The sequence below is a fragment of the Cyrtonyx montezumae genome, unplaced genomic scaffold (genome assembly GCF_038088225.1).
Source record: "Cyrtonyx montezumae isolate F1298 unplaced genomic scaffold, pur_monq_1.0 scaffold_4, whole genome shotgun sequence".
Taxonomy (NCBI): domain Eukaryota; kingdom Metazoa; phylum Chordata; class Aves; order Galliformes; family Odontophoridae; genus Cyrtonyx; species Cyrtonyx montezumae.
In genome coordinates, this window is record NW_027072045.1 from 32,353,351 (window position 1) to 32,377,880 (window position 24,530).

At 39.2% G+C, this 24,530-nt stretch overlaps 1 protein-coding gene across 1 annotated transcript in view; it reads left to right on the forward strand.

Moving 5' to 3' along the window:
• PCDH15 (protocadherin related 15) overlaps positions 1 to 24,530 on the forward strand; it is a 598,943-nt gene that overhangs the window by 438,235 nt on the left and 136,178 nt on the right. Inside the window, exons 17-21 of the mRNA XM_065746677.1 lie at positions 2,256 to 2,390; positions 3,296 to 3,445; positions 12,356 to 12,549; positions 17,091 to 17,223; positions 21,956 to 22,035. Of these exons, the coding sequence (XP_065602749.1) occupies positions 2,256 to 2,390; positions 3,296 to 3,445; positions 12,356 to 12,549; positions 17,091 to 17,223; positions 21,956 to 22,035 (692 nt within the window). The remainder of the gene's footprint in view (positions 1 to 2,255; positions 2,391 to 3,295; positions 3,446 to 12,355; positions 12,550 to 17,090; positions 17,224 to 21,955; positions 22,036 to 24,530) is intronic.

Consider the following 24,530-nt stretch of genomic DNA (forward strand, 5'->3'; position numbering starts at 1 on the left):
TAGCTTTCCAAAAATGGGTGCTTTAGAGTATTTTGGTTTGCTAAAAATAATTTTTTCTCCTTCTGTTGTCCCAGTCTGACCTTATAGTTGTTTATTATGACACACAGTGCATGTCAGAGTTAGCTTGAATGTCTTTGCCTGCTGGATTGCAGGGACTGGTGAACTTTCCTGTAGTCTCTTTTTTAATTTGTATAGGAAAAACGATAATAATAAGGCAGGTATTGACTTTCTAGAAGCATTTTGGATTCAGCTTGAGAAGACATTCAGTGAAGAATATTGCTACTTTTTTGGATAATGATTGAATTGAGCTAGCCGTTGCATCTTACTCCATATGGGGCACATTCGGTAGAGTTGTGGTGAAAAGCAGCTGGTAAATCTACTTATCAGGTTATGGTTCGTGTAGCCACTGGGTTTTCTGTTAAGTTTTATTCTTGGTAGAAGCCCTCTGACTTCTCATCTCCACATTATATGGGACAGTTTGATGCAGTTTTCACAGCAGAAATAAACTGAATAGTAACTGAGAATAAAGTATTAAGTTAGGATTAAATTCACATACAAGGCCATAGGCACGTTTATTGAAATACAGAAGACAATAAGAGAGAACTTTGGTTTTTTTTTCAAATTTAATTGTAATATGGAATGACCTTTAGCAATCATGTCAGTAACAAAGAATTGTCTTTAAGGAGGTGGAGGATGATAATGTAAATACTTACTCCTGGTTGCAATTTACACTTCTGTCATTCCAACGACAGGGAAACAGAATGGCTTGGAATGGACAGGGCCTTAATGCCCATCCATTTGCAACCCCTCTGCCATGGGCTGGTTTTATCCCACTGGATCAGGCTGCCCAGGGCCCTTCCTTTGAATGCCTCCAGGGATGAGGTATCCACAGTTTCTCCAGGCAGCTGTGCCAGGGCATCATCACCCTCTGAGTGAAAATTTTCTCCTGAATAGCTAAATTAATTTTCCCCTTTTAGTTCCCACCTTGTTCTGTCACTATCTGTCTGCGTATGAAGTCCTTCCTTCTTAATGCTCCTTTTGCGAACTGGAAGGCTGCACTGAGGTCTCCTCAGGGCCTTTTCTCCAAGCTGAAGCCTAGTTCCCACAAACTTTCTTCACAGAAGAAGTGTGTTATTTTTTAGGGCTTTTCAAAACACCGGAGAATATGGTGCTAAAAAACCCCTTTTGTTTGCTCTGTACTGGCATCCAGTCACCTGCAGGATAAGGACTCAGGATAGCAAGTCTATTCTGAAGCTTCTTAGCCAGTTAGCAACCTCAGGAAACACTGGACAGAACTGGCTTGAGGCTCTAAAGTTTAATTAGCTGCTCTGTTCCCTCTGAATAATAACGTCTGGCTCCGTCCATAGCAGGAATTTTCTCCCTCTTCTGTCATAGCTGAGATCCTGTTTGCACCAAAATGAATTTCAGTCTTTTTGCCCAGGGAAGACTTTTTCCTTTCTTCTGATTCTCTTAGAATCTACTAAGCAAGCTGGGAGGAAGGATGAAACAGGATAGAAGTGAAAGGATGAGCTCCTGAATGCTTGCTCAGTATATTTAATGATAGGTTTGTTGTCCCGTGGTCTTGCATGCTGCAGCAGCATTACATTATCTCTCTTGGTGCTTGCCCAGTTGTGCATGGAGCCATCCATGCACAGTGTGTAATCTGTGTCCCCAGCAAGATGCCTAAGAAAGCCTTGACTAAGAAAATACAATGCCTTTGGGTTGTTTTTTGTTGTTGTTGTTTTTACTGTAAATTATACTTCCAAATCAAAAATTGTACCATAATTGTTCTAGTATAGTTTTGATCTGATCAAATAATTTTTCATCAGTATGTTTTGATTTCTGTCCAAGACAAAGAAAATCCCTAAATAGCATTAATTTAGTAGTATGTTTCAACATGTATGATTATCTTTTTTTCACTGCACCGGCCCACCTGTATTACTGCTTCATTAATCAAGATAGTTTATGTTTTGTTTTCAATATGATTGAAAACAAATACTTGAATTTCATTTTTTGTTACTGGTAAGTTAGTTGTGTTAGGCTTAAAAATCTTCTGTTTGAAGGAAGAAGACATCTCAAACAAGAAGACAGTAATTTGCTTACAGTTGGGTGAACTTACCTTGTACATTAAAGATTTTTAACGTGTTTTGATGAGACATAGCACATGCATTAACTGGAAACTTAATGTCATATATGAATTATTAATAAGATGTGGTGGTTTTGTTGATTTTTGTTTGTTTGTTTGTTTTTTAAAGACCAAGGACCCCCAGCTCTATCTCTTCTTGAATGATTACAATACGTTTTTCACTGTGACCCAGAGTGGCATCACCCGCTACCTCACCCTGCTGCAGCCTGTTGACAGAGAAGCCCAGCAGCTCTATACCTTCTCGGTAAGCTCAGTCCTTCTGAAGGCATTCCAGACATTAGTCAGAGCATGGGTTGAAAAGCCATCTGTTACAACACCATTGATGTTTATTGAAATGGCACAGAGGAAGAAGTGGCAAAGTGATGGAGCTATCCAATGGTGTTCTCTTCCAAAAAGCATGTGTTCAACATGCTAGCAAGATTTATGTCCCTGTATTGGCATCGTGTCAATGGCTGCAGGCCTGTATCCTGCTCTTTGCCACCCACCATGATACAATCCAACTCTCCTCTTTCATGCTTGGCCTTGAAGCCAGCTTGGCCTTTTCTTAGCCCTTGGGCTAGGGACGTGATTTTATACTTCTGTTTTTGTAGAGGCAGTTAGCAGCCAGTCAGGAAACACTGTTACAGCTCTAAACCAGTTTGCAAACGAGTACATGGGCAAAACACATTTGAAAAGAGCGTTCAGATTTTTGTCTGTGGAATAAGACAACCTCCTAGCTCTTCACGTCCCATGTTAAAATGTTGTCTTTGAAATTCAGCGTAGGTGGACAGCAAATCCTGTGTGTTACAGTGCCTGAGACGTGCACTGTTGAACAGGTCAGTGTGCTGTGGGCAAGTCCTGCTCCTTGAGGTGTCCAGCACAGCTGCGTACTGCTAGCTCAGATCCTAGCCCTGGAATACAGCTACTCTTATTTCTTCTGCTTTTCTGACGCATAACTTTTTCAGTGTGCTTTTGCCCTGTTTCTTGCACACTGCTGACTCGACCTCAGTTTAAGCTTCCTGTAATTCACGTGGTACATGTTAAAAAACAAGTGTAAAAACAAGCTAAATACAGATTGTTACTTGTTATACTGTGCTTTCTCAGAATTGCAATTGTCCTAAGAGTACGCTGGTAAATTATGTTTGTTTGTTTTTTTCTCCCCTCCTGAAGATGATAGCATCTGATGGCGTACAGGAGAGTACCCCAGTGACAGTCAATATTGTGGTGATTGATGCAAATGATAATTCCCCCACCTTCTCCAATATATCATACAATATCAAGATTTACACAGATATGGGGCCTGGGGAAGGTGTTATAAAGGTAATGTTTCCATTTTTTATTTGCTTTGTTAACTCACTCTTTGCTCTCAACAGGCAGTCTTGTCAATATGCACTGAACACACACTGGAAACAGCTTGAAATAAAGTTTGTGCATTTCTGTCCACCCTGTTCATTACTTAGTTATGAAGAATTTCCTAAAACAAAGTAATCTCAGATGTATGGCTACATTTCAGCTGATTCACCCAAAGTTTAACGAAATGTTTTCCTCTGTAAAATCCTCTAAAGAAAAAAAAAACACAACCATTCTCCTGTACTTCTTTAGTTCACTTCAGACCTGATCTCTCACAGGAATAGATGTTTTCTTGAACTTCCGAACTTAAAGGAAATTTTAAATTGCCGGAGGGCTACTGAAATAAAACACGTTAGGAGAGCAGGCAAACCAAGCTGTTCAGGAGGAAATAGCCAGAAGTGTCTTATCATGTCATGAAACAGAACCTTAAATTGTCTGTAGAGCAATTGAGCAGTGCAAAGCGTATTGAATGCCAGCCCACATAAGGAGAAGAGCCAGCGTAGCCATTTTAATGAATGTTTGCAGGCACAATGTTTCAGAGGAGGTGAAACATGGTTGAACTGACATTTATGGAAAGAATTTTTGTTTGTGATGATTATTCTAAGATCTCAGCCATCCTCCTGAGTGGTTCCCAGTCTTAATAGATGAGAAAACAAGAGTCTGTGATGACGTTAGTGGAGGCTGACATTCAAGGGAAGTAGGAGGCAGTAGGGATATTCAAAAAGAATTAAACAGTGGATTTAAACAATACCGTTCTCATAAATATAATACATTTGAAGTCAGCAATGGTCTAACAGGATTAGGAGAGAGTTCACTTTCTGCTTTTGCATAGGCCGTACTCGAAATGCATGGGCTTGCTGTATTTGTTATCTTTGAATCTTTGGTAGTGTTATTTTTATATTTTCATCAATCTGGGCTACAAATGTGAGAAGGATCATTGAGAGCCCTGAAGAAATTTTCAGCAAGATCTGGGGGGAAAGAAGTTGGAAAAAAGAAATTCCTTCAAGTTCTGCAAGAATTGGTGTCTGTATGGAAAGAAAAAAAGAGAGAAATAGTGTTCTCCTTACTGAACTCGAGGCAGGCAGAGCTCAGAAGCAATGTGTAAGATTGACAACAGGAGCTGCCTTTGCTACATCTTGTGAACTCCTAACTCAGTCAATAATCATGAATATTTAAGGTGCAAAAATAAAGGTCTGAATTTTTTTAGACATGGTTCTTCCTAAAGAATAAACAAACTAGTCCATAAATTTTTAGTTGCCATGGCCTTTATTGCACAGATGTGAGGCCCATAGTAGTGTACTATGGATTTAAGGTATCTTAAGTATCTAAATGTTGTTTCCTCTTGGTTGGAGGTGCATGTACCAGGAAGCATGAGGCAAAAGTTGGTGTTAAACAAGATTTCAGCCTGTGTGAAAGGAGAATGGTTACAGTACCTGAGGCTGGCCATAATTATGCTCTGAGCTGCCCAACCTCTCTTTTTGAAAAAACTTAGGATGAGGTAGAACAGTTAGTCTGCTTTTCTTAAAGCACTGTAATGCTAAAGTACTTAGACATTTAAAAGGAATGTACTCTTTGGAAAGCTTAGATAGACTCTCTGCTGTATCAGCCTTAGAGATGTGCAAAAAGAGCAGGAGAATGGCAAGTACAAATTCCACAGAAAATGATTCCTTTAGGGAGAAAGCAAGAAGAGTGCTCTGCAAAGCCAACTGTGTTGGCCAAGGATGCCTTCAGGTTTCTCTAGGCCAGGAAGATGGACACATGCTGCCTTGTCAGTGTTTGCTTCTGTTTTATAAATGTCTTCTCAAGTATAAAACTGGCTTCTTATCCTGAAGTGCTATACACTCATTTTTATGTTATATTTGGCTTGTTCTCTGTATGTGAAGCAAATATCTCATAACCCTAATTCATTTTCAGTTTAAGAATCGTTTGAGTTTTGCAGCTATTAGGTGATGATCAGCTGTGATAGTTCCCAAAGGAAAATTACCCAGGTCAGATGTGATTAGTCTTTCAAAACCACTTTAATCACAGAAAGTAGGTTAGAAAAAGAACACTGACCTCAGTGAATCTCTGTAATCTCATAATCATTTACATACTTAACTCCCCACTCAGACTGTATTTTCAGGATGTTCAAGAAAATATTTCCTGTATGAAGCATGTCATCTTTCAACAACAACAACAAAAAAGTTAATTTCTACGCTAACAGTACAATTGCTCTCATGTTGGTTTCTCTTCAATTTTATTTTCGTGAGCTTAAAAAAGAATTAAGATTTATTTGCTGAGGGGACTATTATGAATAAGTACAAATAACCCCAATCTGGTACTTGCTTGTTATCCCATTTTGTAGGAAACAATTTTGATTTTACTCCCGGGGTTGGAGAAAAAGAGTTCTGTATTTGCTATGTAGTACACAGAACAATAATGCTGTTCCTTGGGCTCTGCTTGAAAATAACCATAAATAGATGGGAAAAAAAAATCATTATGAGTGAAATTGTTGACTGTTTTCTAAATACTTTTTTTTTTTCAAGTAGTTTCCCTTCTTTCCCTGTTGCTTTTAGTAGAAGAGTGCTAAAGAGTGGAAGTGAAGTTAAGTCTTACTGAGTTGCATTGGTTTCCCCTGTGAGCATGGTGGCAGGGTGGATAATTTGCCTTTTGCACTCCAGTTGCAAGGCTGAGGTGCAGCGTTTGTGTGCCTATTAGAAAGCTGGAGCTTATGGTAGAGGGCCTTCTCCACTTCACAGGGAGAGGCCTCTCTCCACCTCTGTCCTTATGGAGCAGAATGTGAATTCTGTGCTTCCTGATTTCTTGGGTAGTGACTACAGCAGTGTTATCAGGGTATTGGCAACAGAATTGATTTGGGAAGTTTGTATTTCATTTCTCTGCTCTGAGTGCTTCCAACAACTGTTCAAGACCCTGGTTGAGGTCAGTAGTTTCTCAGGTAAGTTTAAATATCTGTGTGTTCTGTCTGTTTCAGCTAGAAAATGTCTTATCTGATTTCTCTGTCTGCTTTTACAGGGACTTGATTGTGCTTCCTATTGACCATAGCTGTTTGAGAAATTTGTTATATAAAACAGTAAAATGTGCAGTGAATAACTACTATGGCTAGCAAGGCTGATTAATATTAAACCTATTCAAGTACTGAATTCAATCATTTCTATATTGTTACAGTTTTTCTATCCTATTTTCCATGTTTCTGTTAGTGCTTTGTGTTCCTGGTGATTCAGATGCTTAAGCCAGCTACATGTTGATGAGGATACAGCTATAAAGCTATAGTATTTCATATAAATCAGTTCAATTTGCTCTGTTAGACAGATCTCCTTTCTGTATACAGTATAAGCTGTGCAATATTAATTGAGAGAAAAATGAGAGTGCAGAGAAAGGACTGAAGGCAGCAAAGACTATAATCCACCAAGATCTTTGTGCAAGTTTGCTTGAGGGTTAAAAACTTCCTTAGCCTTTGAGAACTACAATGGGTTGGGTTTTTTTTTTGTTTGTTTGTTTTGGTTTGGTTTGGTTTTGTTGGGTTTTTTTTTTTTGTTTGTTTGTTTGTTTTTTGTTTTTGTATCTTCAGTTTACAGGAAAAATGAACTGCCCTTGAAAAGTGCATGCTGGTTACCACAGCTCTGAATTTATGAAACAAAACAAAAAGTATTTTGTTTCATATACGTGACTTAATTTCTACCTGATTTTGTGTTGCAGTTGTGTTCTATGCTTTTAAAAATTTCAGGGTACTCCCATAGGAACAATTAAATAACTGTGACTGCAAACAGATCACACAGTCTGCAGTGAGTTAGTGCAGTGCCTGATCACTCTGTGAGACTTGAAATAATTCTTACACTGTCCGTGCAGGTTAATTTAGAGGAAATGCCCCAGGTGTTGGTTAAACAGGGCATTTAACTTGATGCAACACAGTATTACTGGCCACTGTTGCAAAGGTCAAAAACAAAAGATAAAAGATGGAAAAGCTGCAGACAGTAAATCTACAAATCACCTGTCTCCTGCTCACAGTAGGATTAGTCTTGAACAGTAGCAGTAGTTCCAGTTATACATGAGGACAGATTTTATTTAGGGCCATTAAATAAGTACGTTCTCTGGGATTGTTCTGCTCTTATGCCTCAAATGTGGATTCTCAGTGCTAGATCACTTTGTCTCTTAAACAGTGTCCTTTCATTCTCAGCGCATATTCAAACATGACCCAAGACGTCCTCATATACAGATACATACTGAGGTATTTATTAGAGATGCATATAAGTCTTTGCAGCTTTGCTCATGCTTGTAGTTTTCAGCTTTTAAAAATGCACCTTGCTGTTGACCTCCAGAGCAATTTAGAGGAAATGTTTGTACAAGTTGACTCTGAGTCAGACTTGAGGCTTTATTTATGTGGTTATTTGCAACCCTTTGTCTTCAGTCCATTAGCATATTCATTTTTATCTACACAGTAAATGTTATTAACAGGAAAATTTTTCTGGATGACGTTTGCACTTCTCAGTAAGGGCACTCAACATAAAGTGTAAATGTATAACCATAGAATATTCTAAGCTGGAAGAGACTGAGCCCAGCATTTTTCACTGGTACATTACTCCAGATTACATGTACACTTCCTTGATGACTTTTGACAAGATACTTGTGTATGGAACATGACTCAGGAGCCTTGCGCTTGCTTCACTGAAATGGTGACCTCACGGACTGTTGTTGGGAGGTATAGTGACATGTTGCAGCTTCTGTGGGTAGTATGATGGTCTCGTGGTTGTGACCCTGCCCACAGGACTAGATGATCTCTAGAGGTCCCTTCCAACCCCTGCAGTTCTGATTCTGTGGGTTTGAAATGGAAACTAGATGATTTTGGTGTCCTTTTGAACTCTGGCCTTTCTATGATTCTATGAGTTAGACCAATTCTGCTGAACATTTAATTTGTCAAACATACTGTGCTGCAGGAAAGTTGTTATTGGTAGTTGTTCTGACTGTCCAGGGAAGGTTAACTGAAGGTGTCACTACAGAAAGGCTGTTTTCCTCCAAGTGCAAATAAGACTGACTATTCAGTTTGTGCAGTGACAAGGAATATGTTTTTGTAAACTGTTAGGTAGTTGTATATCTCCTCACTCATTCAAGAATATTACTTCTTAGAATCATAGTCACCAAGGTTCAAAAAGACCTACATGATCATCCAGTCCAATCATCCACCTACCACCAATAGTTCTCACTAAACCATGCCCCTCAACACAACATCTAAACATTCCTTGAACATTTACTGTAGTAGAATATGCACCTATTTTGTAAAACTTGCAGTATGTTACATATTAATGCATTGGAACTGATGCTGCTGGATGTAAAAAGTTGTTAGGAAAGTAAACTAAATCCTGTTTTGAACTGCTTTTCACATATATTTTAGATATATTTCTAAAGTTGTGTTGACTATGAAACTGTATCAGTCTTCAACAGCTGGAGATGAATTTATAGAATCATGTATTGTGGCAGCTGTAAAACTTCATTTTTATTCATGTTTTTGCCCCAGAACATTATTCATATCACTTCTTTTTTCAAGCATTTGATATTTGTAAGTTTAATTAACCTAATTAATTTATGTACTTGTGTAGACAATTAATTTCCTTTTTCATGTCGTCACTGTAAAAACTGGCCTTGTTCCAAATCCTGTGATTAAATGCTTAGGACCTTGTATTTTGCATAAAGCCTTTCTTTGTCTTTTTGTGTCTGTTACTTTCCAAGTAAAGAAATGTTGTTACAACACTTCTCTTAACTGTGTCACGTAGTTTGATGGTTACTTTTTGCAAGGTTAATGAATGTGTTCAGATGTATCCACCAAAGATGTAGTTTAAAGAGGAGTTTAAGCTCTAAACTGTAAGCGTATGCAGCTCTGGTGTCTTGATTCTGTCTGACCATTGAAAGTCAACATATTGATATGTCAAAATATCATCTGGATGAAATGTAAAGCAGGTTACAAAAGTGCAGTCTTCATAGAATGTCTTTTTCATAATTTAAAAGAAGATGGAGAATGAGAGATGTTCTTAAGAGCAACATGATATTTATTTCTTAAATTTCTGAAAATAATTGGTCTCCTTTGTAATTTTCAAGATATTTCAGCTTATTTATCTTGTGTTCAGTGCATTCTGGATTAATCAGGATTTGCTAGTTCAGGCGCAGAGGTGATAGTGGAGTTGTTGGGGGACAACAGATTTAATGATACATTCAAATGAAATCAGCTTGGGTAAAGTTTAAATACTTCTGTTCATTGGAAATTTAGCTTTGGATCACTGTGCTCTGTGTGATAAGAGGTACTTCAGGAGAAAAGAAACTTAACATACTTTTCAGTTGATAGATACTGAGTACACTCCATGCCAAGTTAGAAATGGCTGTTCCTCCACTAAGTAACTCTATCCCTCTATCTATGTTTGCACTCCTATTAAAGAAAGTAAAACCCACTTTTATTAATACACCTAAGTCATTTATCTTTCAGCATATCCATTAATCTCTTTAAGCTATTATGGACTTGGTTCTTGTTTTTGAGCAAGTTTTTGACTTCACATACAAAATCTCATATTTTGCTGAGCCTGTTTGAATAGAGAATCAAGATAATTCTATAAAGCAGCTAAATCCCTGAGTATTTCTGTGTTCTTCCTTTTGTGGGTATTTTTATATGCTGATATTATTAATTTGAGTATTGCAGCTTTGGGTTTAATTCTTTACCCTGCTTGCTCTTTGAGTACATGACTGTGACAGGCAAAGTTTGGTTTGCAATTTTAGAAAGGGCTCAAAAAGAGCTGTGACCTGCTGAAGGTGAGCATGATGCTACACTGATTAAGAGATGGCAATATATTCTAATATGGAAGAGACTTGAATCAGTTTCTCTACCTGTCTGTGCTGCTGTCAGCTGTGAGAGTATCACGGGGATGAGAAAAGGGTGTCTGATAGACATTTAGCCTGCTGTCTCAGCTGCCCTAGGCTCAGATGATGTCTGTTGACCCTACCGTTGGCTTCATGGTCATCACAGAGGCTTTGTCATCATGTGTTATGCTTAAATCCTGGACTTGCAGTCCCCATACAAGTTTGCCTGCTGGCATGACTGTTTTGATTGAGAAAACCAACAATGATAGGCCAACAGCAACCTTTCAGGAAGTTAGATGTGTTGTTTTACTTGTTCTTTTTTTCTTTTTTTTTTCATTCTTACTGTAAAGAATTATTTCTGAGGCTGAGATTTTTCACTGCTTTGTACATCCCCAGGAGGGCTCTGCCACTGTACCTGCTGGTGCCTCTTGCTATATTTCCCACATTGAAATTCCCAGCTGCAGCTGGGAGCAGCAGAAGCCTGCTGAGCTATCAGTCCCTGTCATTTTGACTCTGCTGCTGTTGGTACGGGCCAGCTGGTTATGTGAGCATCACTGGCATTGCCTGCTGTGGCAGTGGCCTCTGTCAAGGTTCAAGTTCTGCTCATACAGCTCTCTGTCAACCCCTGCTATTTTCTGAGGTAATTAAAAGCCACATGGGAAACAGTAGGTCTATCAGCAAAGTGATGCTTGTTGGAAGAAGACGGTCACCTTAGAAAGTCTATAGATACTGGTGTAGTTTGGTGTTAAGTTTGTCAGTTCAACCCTAAATCTAACCTGTAAGGATGCTCCCTTTTGTTTTCTGAAGATGGTAATTAAGTTGTGATTTTAAGTTTCATATTGAAGTTCAAGTGACAGGCATTGTAACCAGTTTGCTATGTTATACATAGAATAAATTGTATTAATTTAGCATGTAATTTAGCGTGAGTAATGGAATAGGAGAGATGAGAAGGCTAAGCTAAGAGCCTGGACTGTCAACCTGCACGACTGATCCATGGATGCGTACTTCTGGATTTGTTATGGCAGAAGTCTGATAATAAACCTCAGATTGCTAGTTGCTTGTGTTATGGCAGGGAAAGTTGTTGGTACTTCACCCTTGGCTAGGAGCAAACAAATATGAATGCTGAGATTTTTTTTCTGGCAACATAAACAATTTCATAAATTTTGTGAGGCATGCTAAAGAATAGGGATAAAACTGGTGAGTTTTCTAAGGACAGTAGAACTTCCTCATTTCACTGGTAGCAAACTCATGTTCATCATTAAAATTTGTATCTAAAACATTAGGTCTTAAAATTTTTTCATGCTGAGGATCAAAACTACATAATTCTGTGGTAGAAATACTATGTGTGATCCCCACTAAGCTGTGTTTATAACTGGGCTCCCCATAAGCAGAGCCCTTCAGATAGAAGGTGTCATGTTGTGGAATGAGCCCTGTGTGTCTGCGAGGTGCGTGAGTTGTGTCTGTTACATCTGCATCCGTATGGGAACTGTTGCCACATCTCTTCCATTTTGTTTCCTCTGTGGTGTGGGAGCATAGGAGTAAAATGAACATTGTTTCCCACTTCCATGTGATGAGGACTTGTAAAGCAAGACCTGGATATTAGACTTTGAAGAGTGTAGAGTGGGACGGGAAATATCAGTAATTGGAAAAGATCCTCTTGTTACATTTACAACACAATAAGGATCCCCCACGTCTTTTTTGTTTGTTTGTTTTTTCAGGGTGTTATAAATTCCAATTAACAGAGGGTAAACTTGGTCTCTATTAGTTTTCTTTAAGTTCCATTCTTAAAATAATTTTCTTGCAGTCTTAGGTAAGCAGTTTTTCTCTGTTCCACTATGTTCTTTCACTTATTATTCTTCATTTAAACAGAATCCTTCTTGTACTGTAACTAGAAATCAGAGCATATGTTACAGTTGTTCTTTTTCTCTCTTTTCTGCTTCCTCTACCCATAACAAGTTAGTTTCTTTTTTTTTTTTTTTAATGATAAGATATTAGAATACACCACTGAATCACGCATGCTGACATTCTGGTTTTGAATTGCAGCTCACTGCTGTAGATGCGGACGAGGGACCCAATGGACAGATAGTGTATGAAATTTTGGCTGGGGATCAGGGAGACTTCATCATCAATGACCGAACAGGCCTTATCACCATTGCTCCAGGAGTTGTATTGTCAGTGGGGCGATCCTATGCTCTCACTGTCAAAGCATCTGATAGCGCTCCTCCTGCACAGAGAAGGTAATTCATCTTATAATGAAACTAATTTTTAATCAGTGCTTAGCAGTGCATAAGAAGTGTGGCACACCTGTACGCCTATAACTCTAAATAAGATTCAGTGTGTTCCGTTTGGTGTCTAAGGCTCTTTTCCTGGACAAGTGTCATACTGGAAATCATGTTAATGTGTTTGCTTTTAGTTAATTGTATTTTACATGTAGTACGTAGATTTCATTACTTCATTTGCTTGTAATGCTTTTTTTTTATTATTTTTAATTCTGCATTATGTTGTAGTTGTGCGCACATTTGTTAAGAGAAATTGAAATGAAGGGACATAAGGAAGAAAAGTGAGAAAGAAGGTGTTTTTTGTTGAGAATTCAGCTTGCTGTGATGCAGAAAGGATCAGAAACAGGTTGCTGAGCTGGAGACGTTCTGCCCACGTGTAGGATGTGCTGCAGCATACATGACAGGTTGTGTGCCAATGGTGAGCAGTGTACCCACCTTAATGCTTAGCAGAATTATTTAGGTTCTTCATCCATGGATAAATTAATCTGCAGATTTACCGTGGTTAGAACAGGGTGCTCTCATGTTCAAAAAATGAAAGATGCCAAGTCTCACTGATGGACTGCTTTTGATTTTGCATTCTGGCTGCTGTGCACAAATGTTGTCACGTCCTGAGGGAATTGCATAGAAGTGGCTTTCATGTTCTTTGATGGTATCATGTTCAGATAATTCATCAACCTTGTTGTCCAAAGAGTGTGGTAGAGAAGAACAGTAATCTGCGGCATTTAAATCACCCACCAACTTTTCATTCTTATTTAAGGAGGTAGTAAGGAGAGTAAATGTAAAAATAGAGTTTTGTGAGGTTTTTTTTTCTTTATGACCTTCTGTTTCTATCATATCTTCAAAAAAAGCAGCTGATTCTGTTCTGCAAACATTCTGCAACTGCATTTTCAGTCGCTGAAGCATTCTGATTGTTAGATTGTTTGTAGCACAAGTATCTGATAGCACTGTTTTATGATTGAATTTCCTCCTCCTTTCTCTCTGTTGTTTGCTTTCTTGATAAACCGTCTCTTAGAGCAGCTGGTAGGCTGTTAGCAGTGCTGAAAAGAAGATTGTGGACTATTATGCACTTAGTGCTGTAGTGTGCTAACACAGTATTAAAGTGGTGAATGAAAGTCAATAATGCAACTTCAGAAGAGCTTCAGAAGCCAGCAGCGTGGCCATCCAGCAGTGGTGGCTGCTGTAGTACAATGTTGATTGCTCTAAGGTCAATTGTGTTTCTTTTTTTGTTTGTTTTTTTTTTCTGTCCTAAAATACATATTTCTGATGGTGTGTGTTGGGAGGATGTGCTTCCTTCTCTGACAACCTCTTCCTTGAAATAATCTTCTAAAAGTGGAAAAGCTCTTATTTTATGATCATTTTTCTTTGCCTCTCTTTTTATGGAATTACAGCATACGACTTGCTTCATAGCTTTTAGTTTGTGTGCCACAAACCTCTCCTGTAGTTGGGGCATGCATCCTTAGGGTAAACCTGGCCTTGTTGAGCTGAGGTGTATTCGGAGCCTAAGGCTGTTTATAGTGTGTCTGTGAAGGTTAGAAAATCACAGAGCTCTAGTGAGATACTGTAGAATAAGAAACTATGCGGAGAATTCAGATTGATTGGCGAAGTATGTTTGGACACAAAGATATTGCTACCTTCCTGCTCTTGTTTTTTTTTTTGTTTTTTTGTCTCTGAGATTGGAAAACCAGAATCAAATTGTCAGGGCTTTCTGCAGCCTCCTATGATTTTACATAATGAGCCAGGATGAGCTCATGTGAGCTGCAATTCCGAGCTCTTTAAAGCTGTCCTTTTCCATGACTTAAATTTCAGTTCCTTCGTTTTAGCTGTGAAGTGTTTAGCATCTTGCATTTGAGGTTGCAAGAAATTCTTGCTACTTCATCTAGAATGATATCACATTGTGTTAGATGCCTTACCATTGCCTTGGTGAGGCAATACCCAGTAGCTAAGACTTCTAGGAATGGGCTAGTTCTAGGCAGATGTTGTGTGTGTGCATGTAGGAAGGCTTGCTCCCTAGAAAATAAATAAGGAAATTTGATGTAATTTAAAATAATTGAACATTTCTTCCCAACTCTGCATTCTAATACAAAACATTCCAGGTTGACTGTAGTCAGGTGTAAACTGATTTGAACTCGTAACTATCCCTCTGCTTCTGCACAAAGCAGAGGCAAGCTATGAAAGTTGGCTCTCTGAGCACAAAGGTAAATTACAGTAATTTATGTCTACCTCTTTCTTCAAGGCACCTTAAATTCTTGATATGTAACTGTGCATAAAACAAGGTTTTCTGCCTATCTATAATAAGTGTTACTGACCTGAAGTGCCCTTAAGTAAGAAAAAAAAAAAAACAAAAAACCAAACCAGGAATGGCATTTGTAACATCAAAAAACATTTGTTCAGACCTTGGTCTTGTCACCATCTTCCCACACCAGATTTCCACACATTGCAATCGTTTCAGTTACTGCTAACAGTGATCTGCCAGACCCTGTACAATGTAGAACTACATGACTGTGAGATTATTGAAATATGTAGTGGAAAGGGGCACTTTCTCTCTGACTTGCATATGCAGAGAGAGTGTGGCAGAGAGAAGCTGGGGCACATATATATGAGTATATTCATTATACACTGTATAATATAGTGGTATGTAGAAAGCACACAGAGCTAAAGCAGAGTTGGTGATGCAGTCTCAGTGGTTTGTTGGCTGTGCTTTCTTTGCATTACTGTTTATCTGGAGCAGCATAAAACCTCTGTTTCCATGCTTTTCTGTGACTTTGTGAATACTTTTCAATTCCTCTGCTCTGTTTTCAGGGTATTCACCTGTTCTTGCAGCGTTAAAAGTTCAACTGCAGTTGTTGGAAGTTGTCAGCTCTGCCCCTTTCCTATTTCCATAAAAGTGTAGGTTCTGCCAACCACTAAAAAGGCTGCACATAATTAAATATATATATATATATATATATATATATATATATATATAAAAGATAAAATAGCAGAGTGCTAGTAAGAAATTGATTGGAAATGAGAAAGAAAAAAGTAGCTATTTAATCCTATGCTGCTTTTAGTTTGCAGACTGCTAGTGTTTTACTTTTGTCAGCTTTTCATAAAGATTTGAAGAAAATTTGCTTACTGTTGTGGCGAGCAGAAACCCTTTTTTAGAGAGTTTGTTAGGCAATGAATCAGCTTGGGCATTATTGAAATGTACCAGGATTAGGAGAAAGTGGTAAAAAACAGTCATTTTTTATTAGATGTTCAGCAGTGGAAGAAAAATGTGTGCTGAAACCCAACTGTTTGGTTGTGTATATCAAACACAGTCATGAGCTATCTCAAGAAAACACATAGACTGTGTTCTGCAGTGGTATTTTGTCTGTTCATTTGTCATACCTGGTTTTGATCATTTGGTGATGATATTATTTTATTCCAACGGTGTAGATGAGGAATGTGAAAGATAAGTGGGATATGATGGAATACCATAGACAAGAAGGCAGGGAATTTTAGAAACTGACTCATTTGTAACGAGGTAGTCTACACTGGGCAATCAACTGCAGTTGTGAGTGTCCATCTTCCCCTGAATGTCTAGATTTGTTTATATCCATTGAGCCACTAGTCTGCAAATTCAGCTTCTTAAATCCTGCCTGGTATGATGGATGGGTGAGGCTTTGTCATTCGCTAATGTATTTCAGTGCAAGTTGTATACTTGTTTCAGGTGTGATTACATCAAATAAGGAGCTGGCTATTATGATCAAAGCAGCAAGATTTCTCATCCCCTGTATTAGTAAAAGTGAGTCTGGCACGTGCTCCAGAGACATGTGGCTGTGATTAGGCACTGCATCACTGAGCACTAGAAGATTGGGAATGCCCAGGGCTAACAGGGTTGCTGGGCACTGATGGAAGTTTGGGGAGGCATTATGGCATGGTGCCATTCAACTATTGAAGGCTTGCTGGAGCACGGCTCGTCTCCATTGTTTGGATGCAGATGATGGGTTGACATGTCCAGCTGCTGGGTGCCCACTCCTGGAAGCTTCCAGAGCATCCTGGAGGCAGTAGGGGCAGCCCCATGGTCTCCTTAGAACACCTCAGCCCCTGATGGCAGCTGAATGCCCTACACACCAACCTGTTATCCTGCTACTGGAAACTACAGCAGTGATGCAGCCTGCTGGTGTACATCAGCCTTCTCTGAGCGTTACCACTCCAACAGTGCTTTCAGTTCCCTCTCTTCCAAAGAAGAGATGCACACTGTACCATGACGGGGATGCTACAGGGAGGTGGTGTGTTAGCAGGAGGAGTTACCATCCCAGGATTTGTCCTCCTGTTCTGGAGGAGTAAGGGATTACAAGGTTTTTATCTAAGGGATTACAAAGTTTATTTTTATATTGAAGAAATACGTCCCAAAGCTTTTCAAAGAGCCAAAGGGAGATTGTGAAACTTGCAGAACACACAAAGAATGACTTATTGGTAGCCCTGTGTTTGCTGATGTATTGACTTCAGCTTGTGCTTTTTTTGTCTCATTGCAGGAGCTCTATTACTACTGTTTATATTGAGGTCCTTCCACCCAACAACCAGAGCCCTCCCCGCTTCCCCCAGCTGATGTACAGCCTGGAAGTCAGTGAGGCCATGAGGACTGGAGCCATTTTGTTAAACCTGCAGGTACGGGTACTTCCTTGTAAGCCTTCATCACATTCCTCTTGAGTTTCTTGTGTGTTAGAATCTCTGTTCGGAGCAACTACCCCGCACAAAGTAGCTCTGCAGGTGGAAGCAGTGAAAACACATTAATCCTGTATTGTTTATAAATAATGCTGCATTAACCTGTTTTGCAGACCCATATTGTTTCTCTGTGTGGTGCTGCACAGTTAATCTATCAGGTTTCTACTGGCTTATTTACTGTTCCCCAAGCTTCTGTGCTTTGTGCCGCTGTGTCTTGAAAGCCAGCTGTGCAAAGCAGGCAGATGTATTACCATTCTTTCAATGTGTTTTCTGGGGGATCAGAACATGAACATTATTATTATTATTATGAAATAATTATGGTTTTAAGTCTAAAGCAATGAACTCAAGGCAGCATGCTCTCCCAAGCTTGCCTTTCTTTTTCCCTCTCCCCTGTAAACATTGCAGCATTATTCAGACTTCATATAAAGCCAAACAGAGGAAGATAGCTGGAGATACCTGAGCTAAACAGAACCATATGGTGCAGTAGCCTTTATCTGCTTTAAGTCAGTGTAGCTATACTGAAGTCTGTGTGACTCAGTGGCGTTAGCATCAGTCCGTATCAGCTGAGGAGTTTGGCTCTGTATTCTGTACACATTCCGTAAATGCACAGAAAATAAATGATCTGACCCAAAGGGTGTGAAATAGAGGAACTTTGAGTCACTGGTGCAGGTGATTGGGTGAGTTTCACTAGCTTGCTGAAAACTGATGGAAGTTTTTAGATGACTGTGAATGGTTAAGCTGATATCGTCTCCTGTGCTGAGGCATTTAGCTCAGTACTGAAAATTAGCTGCTGGCACACCTTTAATGTGAGTTCAGAATTGGAGATCCATGCTGCTTGGGAGCTTTCCCTACACTAGTGGGGAGCTGCTTGCCTTTGGAAACACCACAGAAAAAAAGAGAATTGGGAGCACACCGATAAGCAGAAACACTTGTGTTTACTTGGCAGCTGTTAGAATGTGTGGCTGAAGACCGGAGTAGTCTTCAGAGGCAGAAAAGCCTCTGCAGTTTTTTGTTTCAAGATTTTCTGTGATTCAAATGTGGTTAATGTTTAACTTTGTACCACGTGTTTTGCCTAGGTACTGTTTTCAAATGAACCTTGGTAAAGTATGCTGAGTAAGGCTGGGAGATGGCTGGGGCCCAGCCAAGATGATGGTGATAGAGCAGCAGTTGTTCTCTTGCTATGTGGCCAGAAGGGACCAATTACCCTGTTTGGAAAAGAGTGAAATACATCAGTTTTAAGAGAGCTGAAATTACACAGGAAGTGCTGTCTTTTGGTTATTGTTACTGCAATGTAGATTTATCTTATTACCAGTGCAGCGTGCATGAGTTAAGTTGTACAGTTTTTGTTTATGAAAAATACTTAATTTTTAAATGACAGCTGTGTGTGGCTTAATCTCTTCAGGATTTGTCAAAGACAGTTTCTCTTGCAGGACTGATGGTCCTGGATGTGGAAAGCAGATGCTTTGTCTTTATAGAGCTAGCTCAGCTTCCTCATTCTGCATTAATATGCTCATCTGTATTAAAGGACTTTTACTGTGTGGAGTATATTTCTGTCTTTCTCCTTTTTTATTTCCTGCATAAAATTGGTCAGGACATTTTAAACATTCATAAACTTAGTATTTAAGCTTTCAAAATCTTCCACTGTCTTTTCCATGTGAAGTTATATACTAGTCATCTTGTATTATTTTTATTTTTTGTTGTGGAGTTCTAGCAGTAGCTTGGGATATTGCCTCCAAATGGGTGATGTTACCAGCTCCCAAACTTTTTACAGACATCACGTGTTGATTTTTATGATGATTTTTAATTTCACAAGCAGTCTTATTGATACATTAATGTTGATGAAGGAAGGTTAACATTATTTCTTATGTATGTGTTATTTATTTTATAATATACCCTGTTGGTTGTGATAGGTGCTTTAATTAACAGCAGTTGAGACAAAGTAATGTGGTATTAAATGATCTTCTCTGTATTAATTTGTAAATAAACCTGAATTTATTGCATGCCTGGGAGGCTTTATTGCTTTGCATTTTACCAGACGGTAATTAAAATATGCAAATATCATCTTTCTGGGAGTCTACAGTACAGAAGTAGGACTGTTATTGTAGTGCAGGTGTGGTGCCAAACAAAGAGGTGACATGCACTCTGTCAGAAATCACTGTGTGCAATTGGTTTAGAAACAGTAGGTGTAGGTTGCTTTCTTCTGAACTGCAGATTTTTAATCTTAGATATGTAATAACTTGTTCTTATTTGCAGTCTTTTATTTCTTAGTGTCTTTCTGAGCGACTCCAGTCTTGTTTCAAATGAGTGTAGACCACAACTGAGCCTCTGGAAGGATCTTATATGTGAGTTGAGAGCAGATCCCCCTGGAAATACGGTTAAGAGAATATCCTGATAGGAAAGTATGGAAAGGACCATTAAAGGCAGAAGCAGCAGTGTGGTTTCAGTGATTCAGGATCGACTGTTGTCTTCATAGGTCACATTTTCTATATCTAGTATTAGTAAACAGTAAATAGTTTTTATATTCTCGGTTAACAGTTTTTTTCCTTGTCTTAACCAAGCAAAATCTTGTCCCTTCCTGTCTTTAGTGTGAGGCCATCAAAATTCTGCTGACACCATTTAATGTTCTAGTACCTCCTGTCTCTTGGTGCCATCTGTGGATTTCACAAACCAATCCCCTCTACTGCCACTATTGGTGTTAGTGAAAACATGGATCAGTACTGGAGGAATGATAGACACCTTTGCAATGCTGAATGATATCTGATGCTGTCTGAACCTTAATTTGTGATCAGTTTAATTCTAGCTTAATCTCACCTTCCATGTGGTCGCAGTCTTTTCATAACTGGTTTGTGGCAGTGTCACATAATGCGGTGTGACATTGCACCCTACTCTGGTGAGGATGCATTATTACATCCCCAGTTTTCCCCATTCTTACAAGACTTGTTGTCCTGTTGTAAAAGAAAATTAGATTGCTTTGATATCTTTTATTCTTGAGAAATTTAGCTTTGCTATTATCTATCTCCATATTGTCATCTCAAGTACTTACAAATAATTTGATTATTTGTTGTTTTCTGGGAATTGAGCTCTACCTGTCTACTGCGTGATTTCCATCCTCTTTCCTTTTGAAAGATGTAGCTCATGTTTGTCCTTCAGCACGTTTGTCCTCTGTGAGTTTTCAAAGAAAACTGCTAATGGCTTTGAGATTGCTTCAGCCCATGTTTTTATACACTAGGATGAATTTCATCAGGCTGTAATTTCAGCAGATCATTTGAAGAAGCTCTGTTTATGTAGTATTCTCTGTGTTGTTCTTCCCCTATTCTAATTTGAAATTTTACCCCTTTGTTGCCACAGTTAATTTTGTTACCTGCTTAATATCTGTGCATGGGAACTTTTTCACAGAGCAGTGATGGAGCACTGGAGCTGCACACAGAGGTGGTGGAGTCTCTTTCTCTGGAGACATTCAAGAGCCGCCTGGACACCTTGGAGCTGCTTTGGCAGGGGATTGGACTGGATGATCTCTAAAGGTCCCTTCCAACCCCTACAACTCTGTGATTCTGTGATTGCAGCTGGGATGCAAAGTGTTAGCCATTTGCTCAGCATCATCCTTCCTGCTTTTACTAAGTGGTGTAGTTCCACGCTTCTCAGACTTCCTCTAACTTGAACATTGTTTGTTCTTCTTCGTGGATAGGGAGTTAGGTTGGGAAGTTTTGTTGATTCTGTTTGCTTGTTTATTTACATGGTATATATATTTTTTTACCTTAAGAACAATTTTTTGGTGGTTAGCCCAAAGGTACACAGTCCTTGACTTTGGTCTACAGCAAGTGCCTACAGAAAACTAGATAAGAAAGAAGATAACTGTTGAAAATGAGAAACACCAGAATACTTACTCTCCTTATCTTCTTTTTTATTTTTTATGTCTCCTCTAAATCCTATATGTTGAATTTGTTGGTTGGCCTTCTTGCCATACTCATAGAAATATTTTTATTGTTTTTCCTGTCACTTTGTATTTTGAATACTGAATGTGTATAGTGTTTTCTCTGGAAAGCACCAAATAGTCTTAGGGGGAAGTATGTGTAAAACAGTTTAGCAGAAGCTTATCCTCACAAGTAGTTTACTGAACTTCAGAAAATTGTTTTGCCATCTAGTAAGTGGAACAGACTTGCTTTGATGCTGTTAATAGCTCTTTTCTAAGTTCTCATCTAGATTTTCATCCCCCAAGAAAGAAATTAGGGTGTAAGGTGAAAACTGATATACCAGTGCTTCTCAGTGCATAAGCAAAAGGACTGGGATTCTGATAAATTAACCTAGATAAGAAGTGAGAACAAGAAATTGGAATGAAGGAAACAAAAAGATTGGTTTTATTGATCTGTAGTTGAGCAAACGTAACTGAATAAAGTTAGAGATTCATATTGCAATGCTGTGTGCCCACATGTATTAATGATCTGGAAGTCTGTCTTTAGGATACTGCTATTCATCTGTAGGATAAGAATTCTGATGTGCTACATCTTGATCTTAAGCAGCTCATCTGTAATTATTAGCACTGCCTTTGAAATAGATCAGCTTCATTTCTGTAGAGAACTTCAATGAAACTTCAGGGGTTAATTTTCCAGCGAATAAATTGAAGGGAAGAAGAAAGAGCTTTGTAACTGACTTCATTTTATCTCCTTTTTTCCTAAAGGCTTTTGATAGAGAGGGTGACCCTATAAGATACCTCATTGAAAATGGAGATCCACAACAAGTTTTTAATCTCTCTCAAAGGTAAGTGGAAAAGCCTTAGAATATAGACCTGTAACTTTCCAGTCAAATGAGTATGTGGGCTGAGAGCAAAACAAAAGACTTGTAATCAGATGTATTCAGTGTCCTTGGACACTAATGAGAGCTCTGTGAATGCTTCTGCACTCAGGAGTTTTTCACAGGGGACTACTTATTTATTTTAAACACTTTAGTAGGTAAAGCCCATTGAGGTGGAAATTTTCTATTTAAAAGAGTGACCAGGGATTAATTAAAAACCTTTACACTTGTCAGCTCTTGACTAATGACAGGTACAATTTTTGCTTTAGATTCCCACCTTCAAGAATTTTGGTCTGTGGTGGAAAATCTTTTGAGCTTTGTTTTATAACCTCTTATCCTTTAATTGAATACCAATTTAGTGTTGGGGAGAGAGAGTACTTCAGGATGTGTAGGTCTGTATCTGCCTCATCTCCTTTATTTTGCACAAGCAACTATTATTTATATTCCAGGGTATCTTTCTTATTTGCAGGAAGAATGGAGGGTGGGAGCTGGCATCCGGTGGTAGGTGGTGGGACAGATGTAACCTGGGGCTTACTTGCTTGCTCATAGCATGGATAGAATAGTAAAAACTCTCCTAGTTTGGTGTGAGGGAGATTTTATGGGTCCTTATATTCTGAGTAATTTTGAGACTTCGTTACAGCTTTTCAGGATTTAAAAGGGGATTATAAAAAGGAAGGGAAATGACTTTTTACAAGGGTAGACAGTGATAGGACGAAGGGGACTGGTTATAAACTCAAGGAGGGAAGGTTCAGGTTAGATGTCAGGGGGAAGTTCTTCACAGAGAGAGTTGTGAGGTGCTGGCACAGAGAGGCTGTGGACGTCCCATCCCTGGAGAAGTTCAAGACCAGGTTGGATGGGGCCCTGGGCAATCTGGTCTAGTACCAGATCTGGAGGTTAGTGGCCCTGCCTGTGACAGGGGTGTTGGAACATGGTCCTTGGAGTTCTTTTCAACCCAAGCCATTCTATGATTCTATGAGTAAGCAATTAAATTACTGACTGCTGCATCTCTCCCATACGTGGAAAGTCAAATAACTTGTGTAACAGTGTAGAAAATAGCCTTGAAGATACCAAGAGTTGCTAATGCCACTAATATTAGCCGCTAGTATCAGTGGGCTCTCTAATAATAAATACATGCTAGACCAGGAAATGGACAGCTTAGAGAGTAGGCTTTCACTGAGATATCAGAGAAGGGAAACATTGTTGGGCTGCTGGTTTCATTCATTGCTTAAGGCTGGAGTTTTCAATGCAAACTGGGGAGTGTGCACCCTGTAGGTCTGTAGGCTTTTCTGTACTAGCAATACTAGTAATCATCCTCTGAGCAGAGGAGCCTGATTTGTCATACTCTGTGACCTTTGCAACTTGTATAACAGAGAGTGCACCTGATTGCAGTGGAGATGCTCCAAGGGCTGGTTACTCAGCAGGTTGCTGTTTTGCATAGTTTGTGTTTGGCACGGCACTTTTTGCTTTGCGTCATCAAAATCCCAATATTTCTCCATACTAGAGAGATTAATAAATAAATAAGTAAATAAAATGCACACATTCTGGGCATCTTTGGGTGGCCTGCCAAACCCACTGTGTTGAGAGCAGTCTAGAGTCCTGCGCAGCTCCTGTATAGCTCAGCTTTGGATGTAAACAGTGCAGACATAGGCTGAAACAAAGCTTTTATATATGGTATGTGAATTCACAACCATGAACAGAGTCTGAAAACAGGTAAGAAAACACTGATGTTCTCTCTGAAGACTATGAACACAGCACATGTCTGTGTCTTTGGGCAGTGTTGAAGGTGCCAGGCCCTGAGGGCACTTGTAGGCCTCACCACCTTGATCTGTGTCACCAGTCTTTACAGGGACAATCTCCCTATAAGGGAGGGGCAGTGGCACTCCTGCACGGTGCCACTCAGTCTCCAGAGCCTCTCATGAGCAACCTGACCTGCAGAGTCCATATGCTCACATCCCTCCATGTGCATGTCTGAACATCACGGTGTTTTGAGGGGTTTAAGCACAAACTCAGCAGTTCCCCCATCTTTTGAGCTCATGATGCCTCTTGGTAAAAAGCAGAGCTCTTCAAAGTGTTTTCTCCTTTTTGTTATCCTTACATGTCTTGCCCTGCAAAATATTTATACAGCTGTTCACACGTTTTCTTGTAAATGCTGAAATGCCTGGAGGGAAGCTTAAAGTAGGATTAACATTAAAGCTTTCAGTTTGTGATTGGCTTATGAAGGCTACATGAGGTGTTTTTACGTGAGGAGTGATCCTTTTTTAGACAGAATCTTTAAGGCCAAAGCAGTGACCATTACTCCATCTCCTCTCCTTTTTTCTCATTTGAATTATTTTCTTGCATCATGGAACATTTCAGTTATTCATCATGTAGTTGCCCACCTAACAGCATGGATAGTGAATGTCGTCAGTGGTATATTATCTACTACATCTCTTTTATCTGGGAATCAGTTGGAGGAACATGAA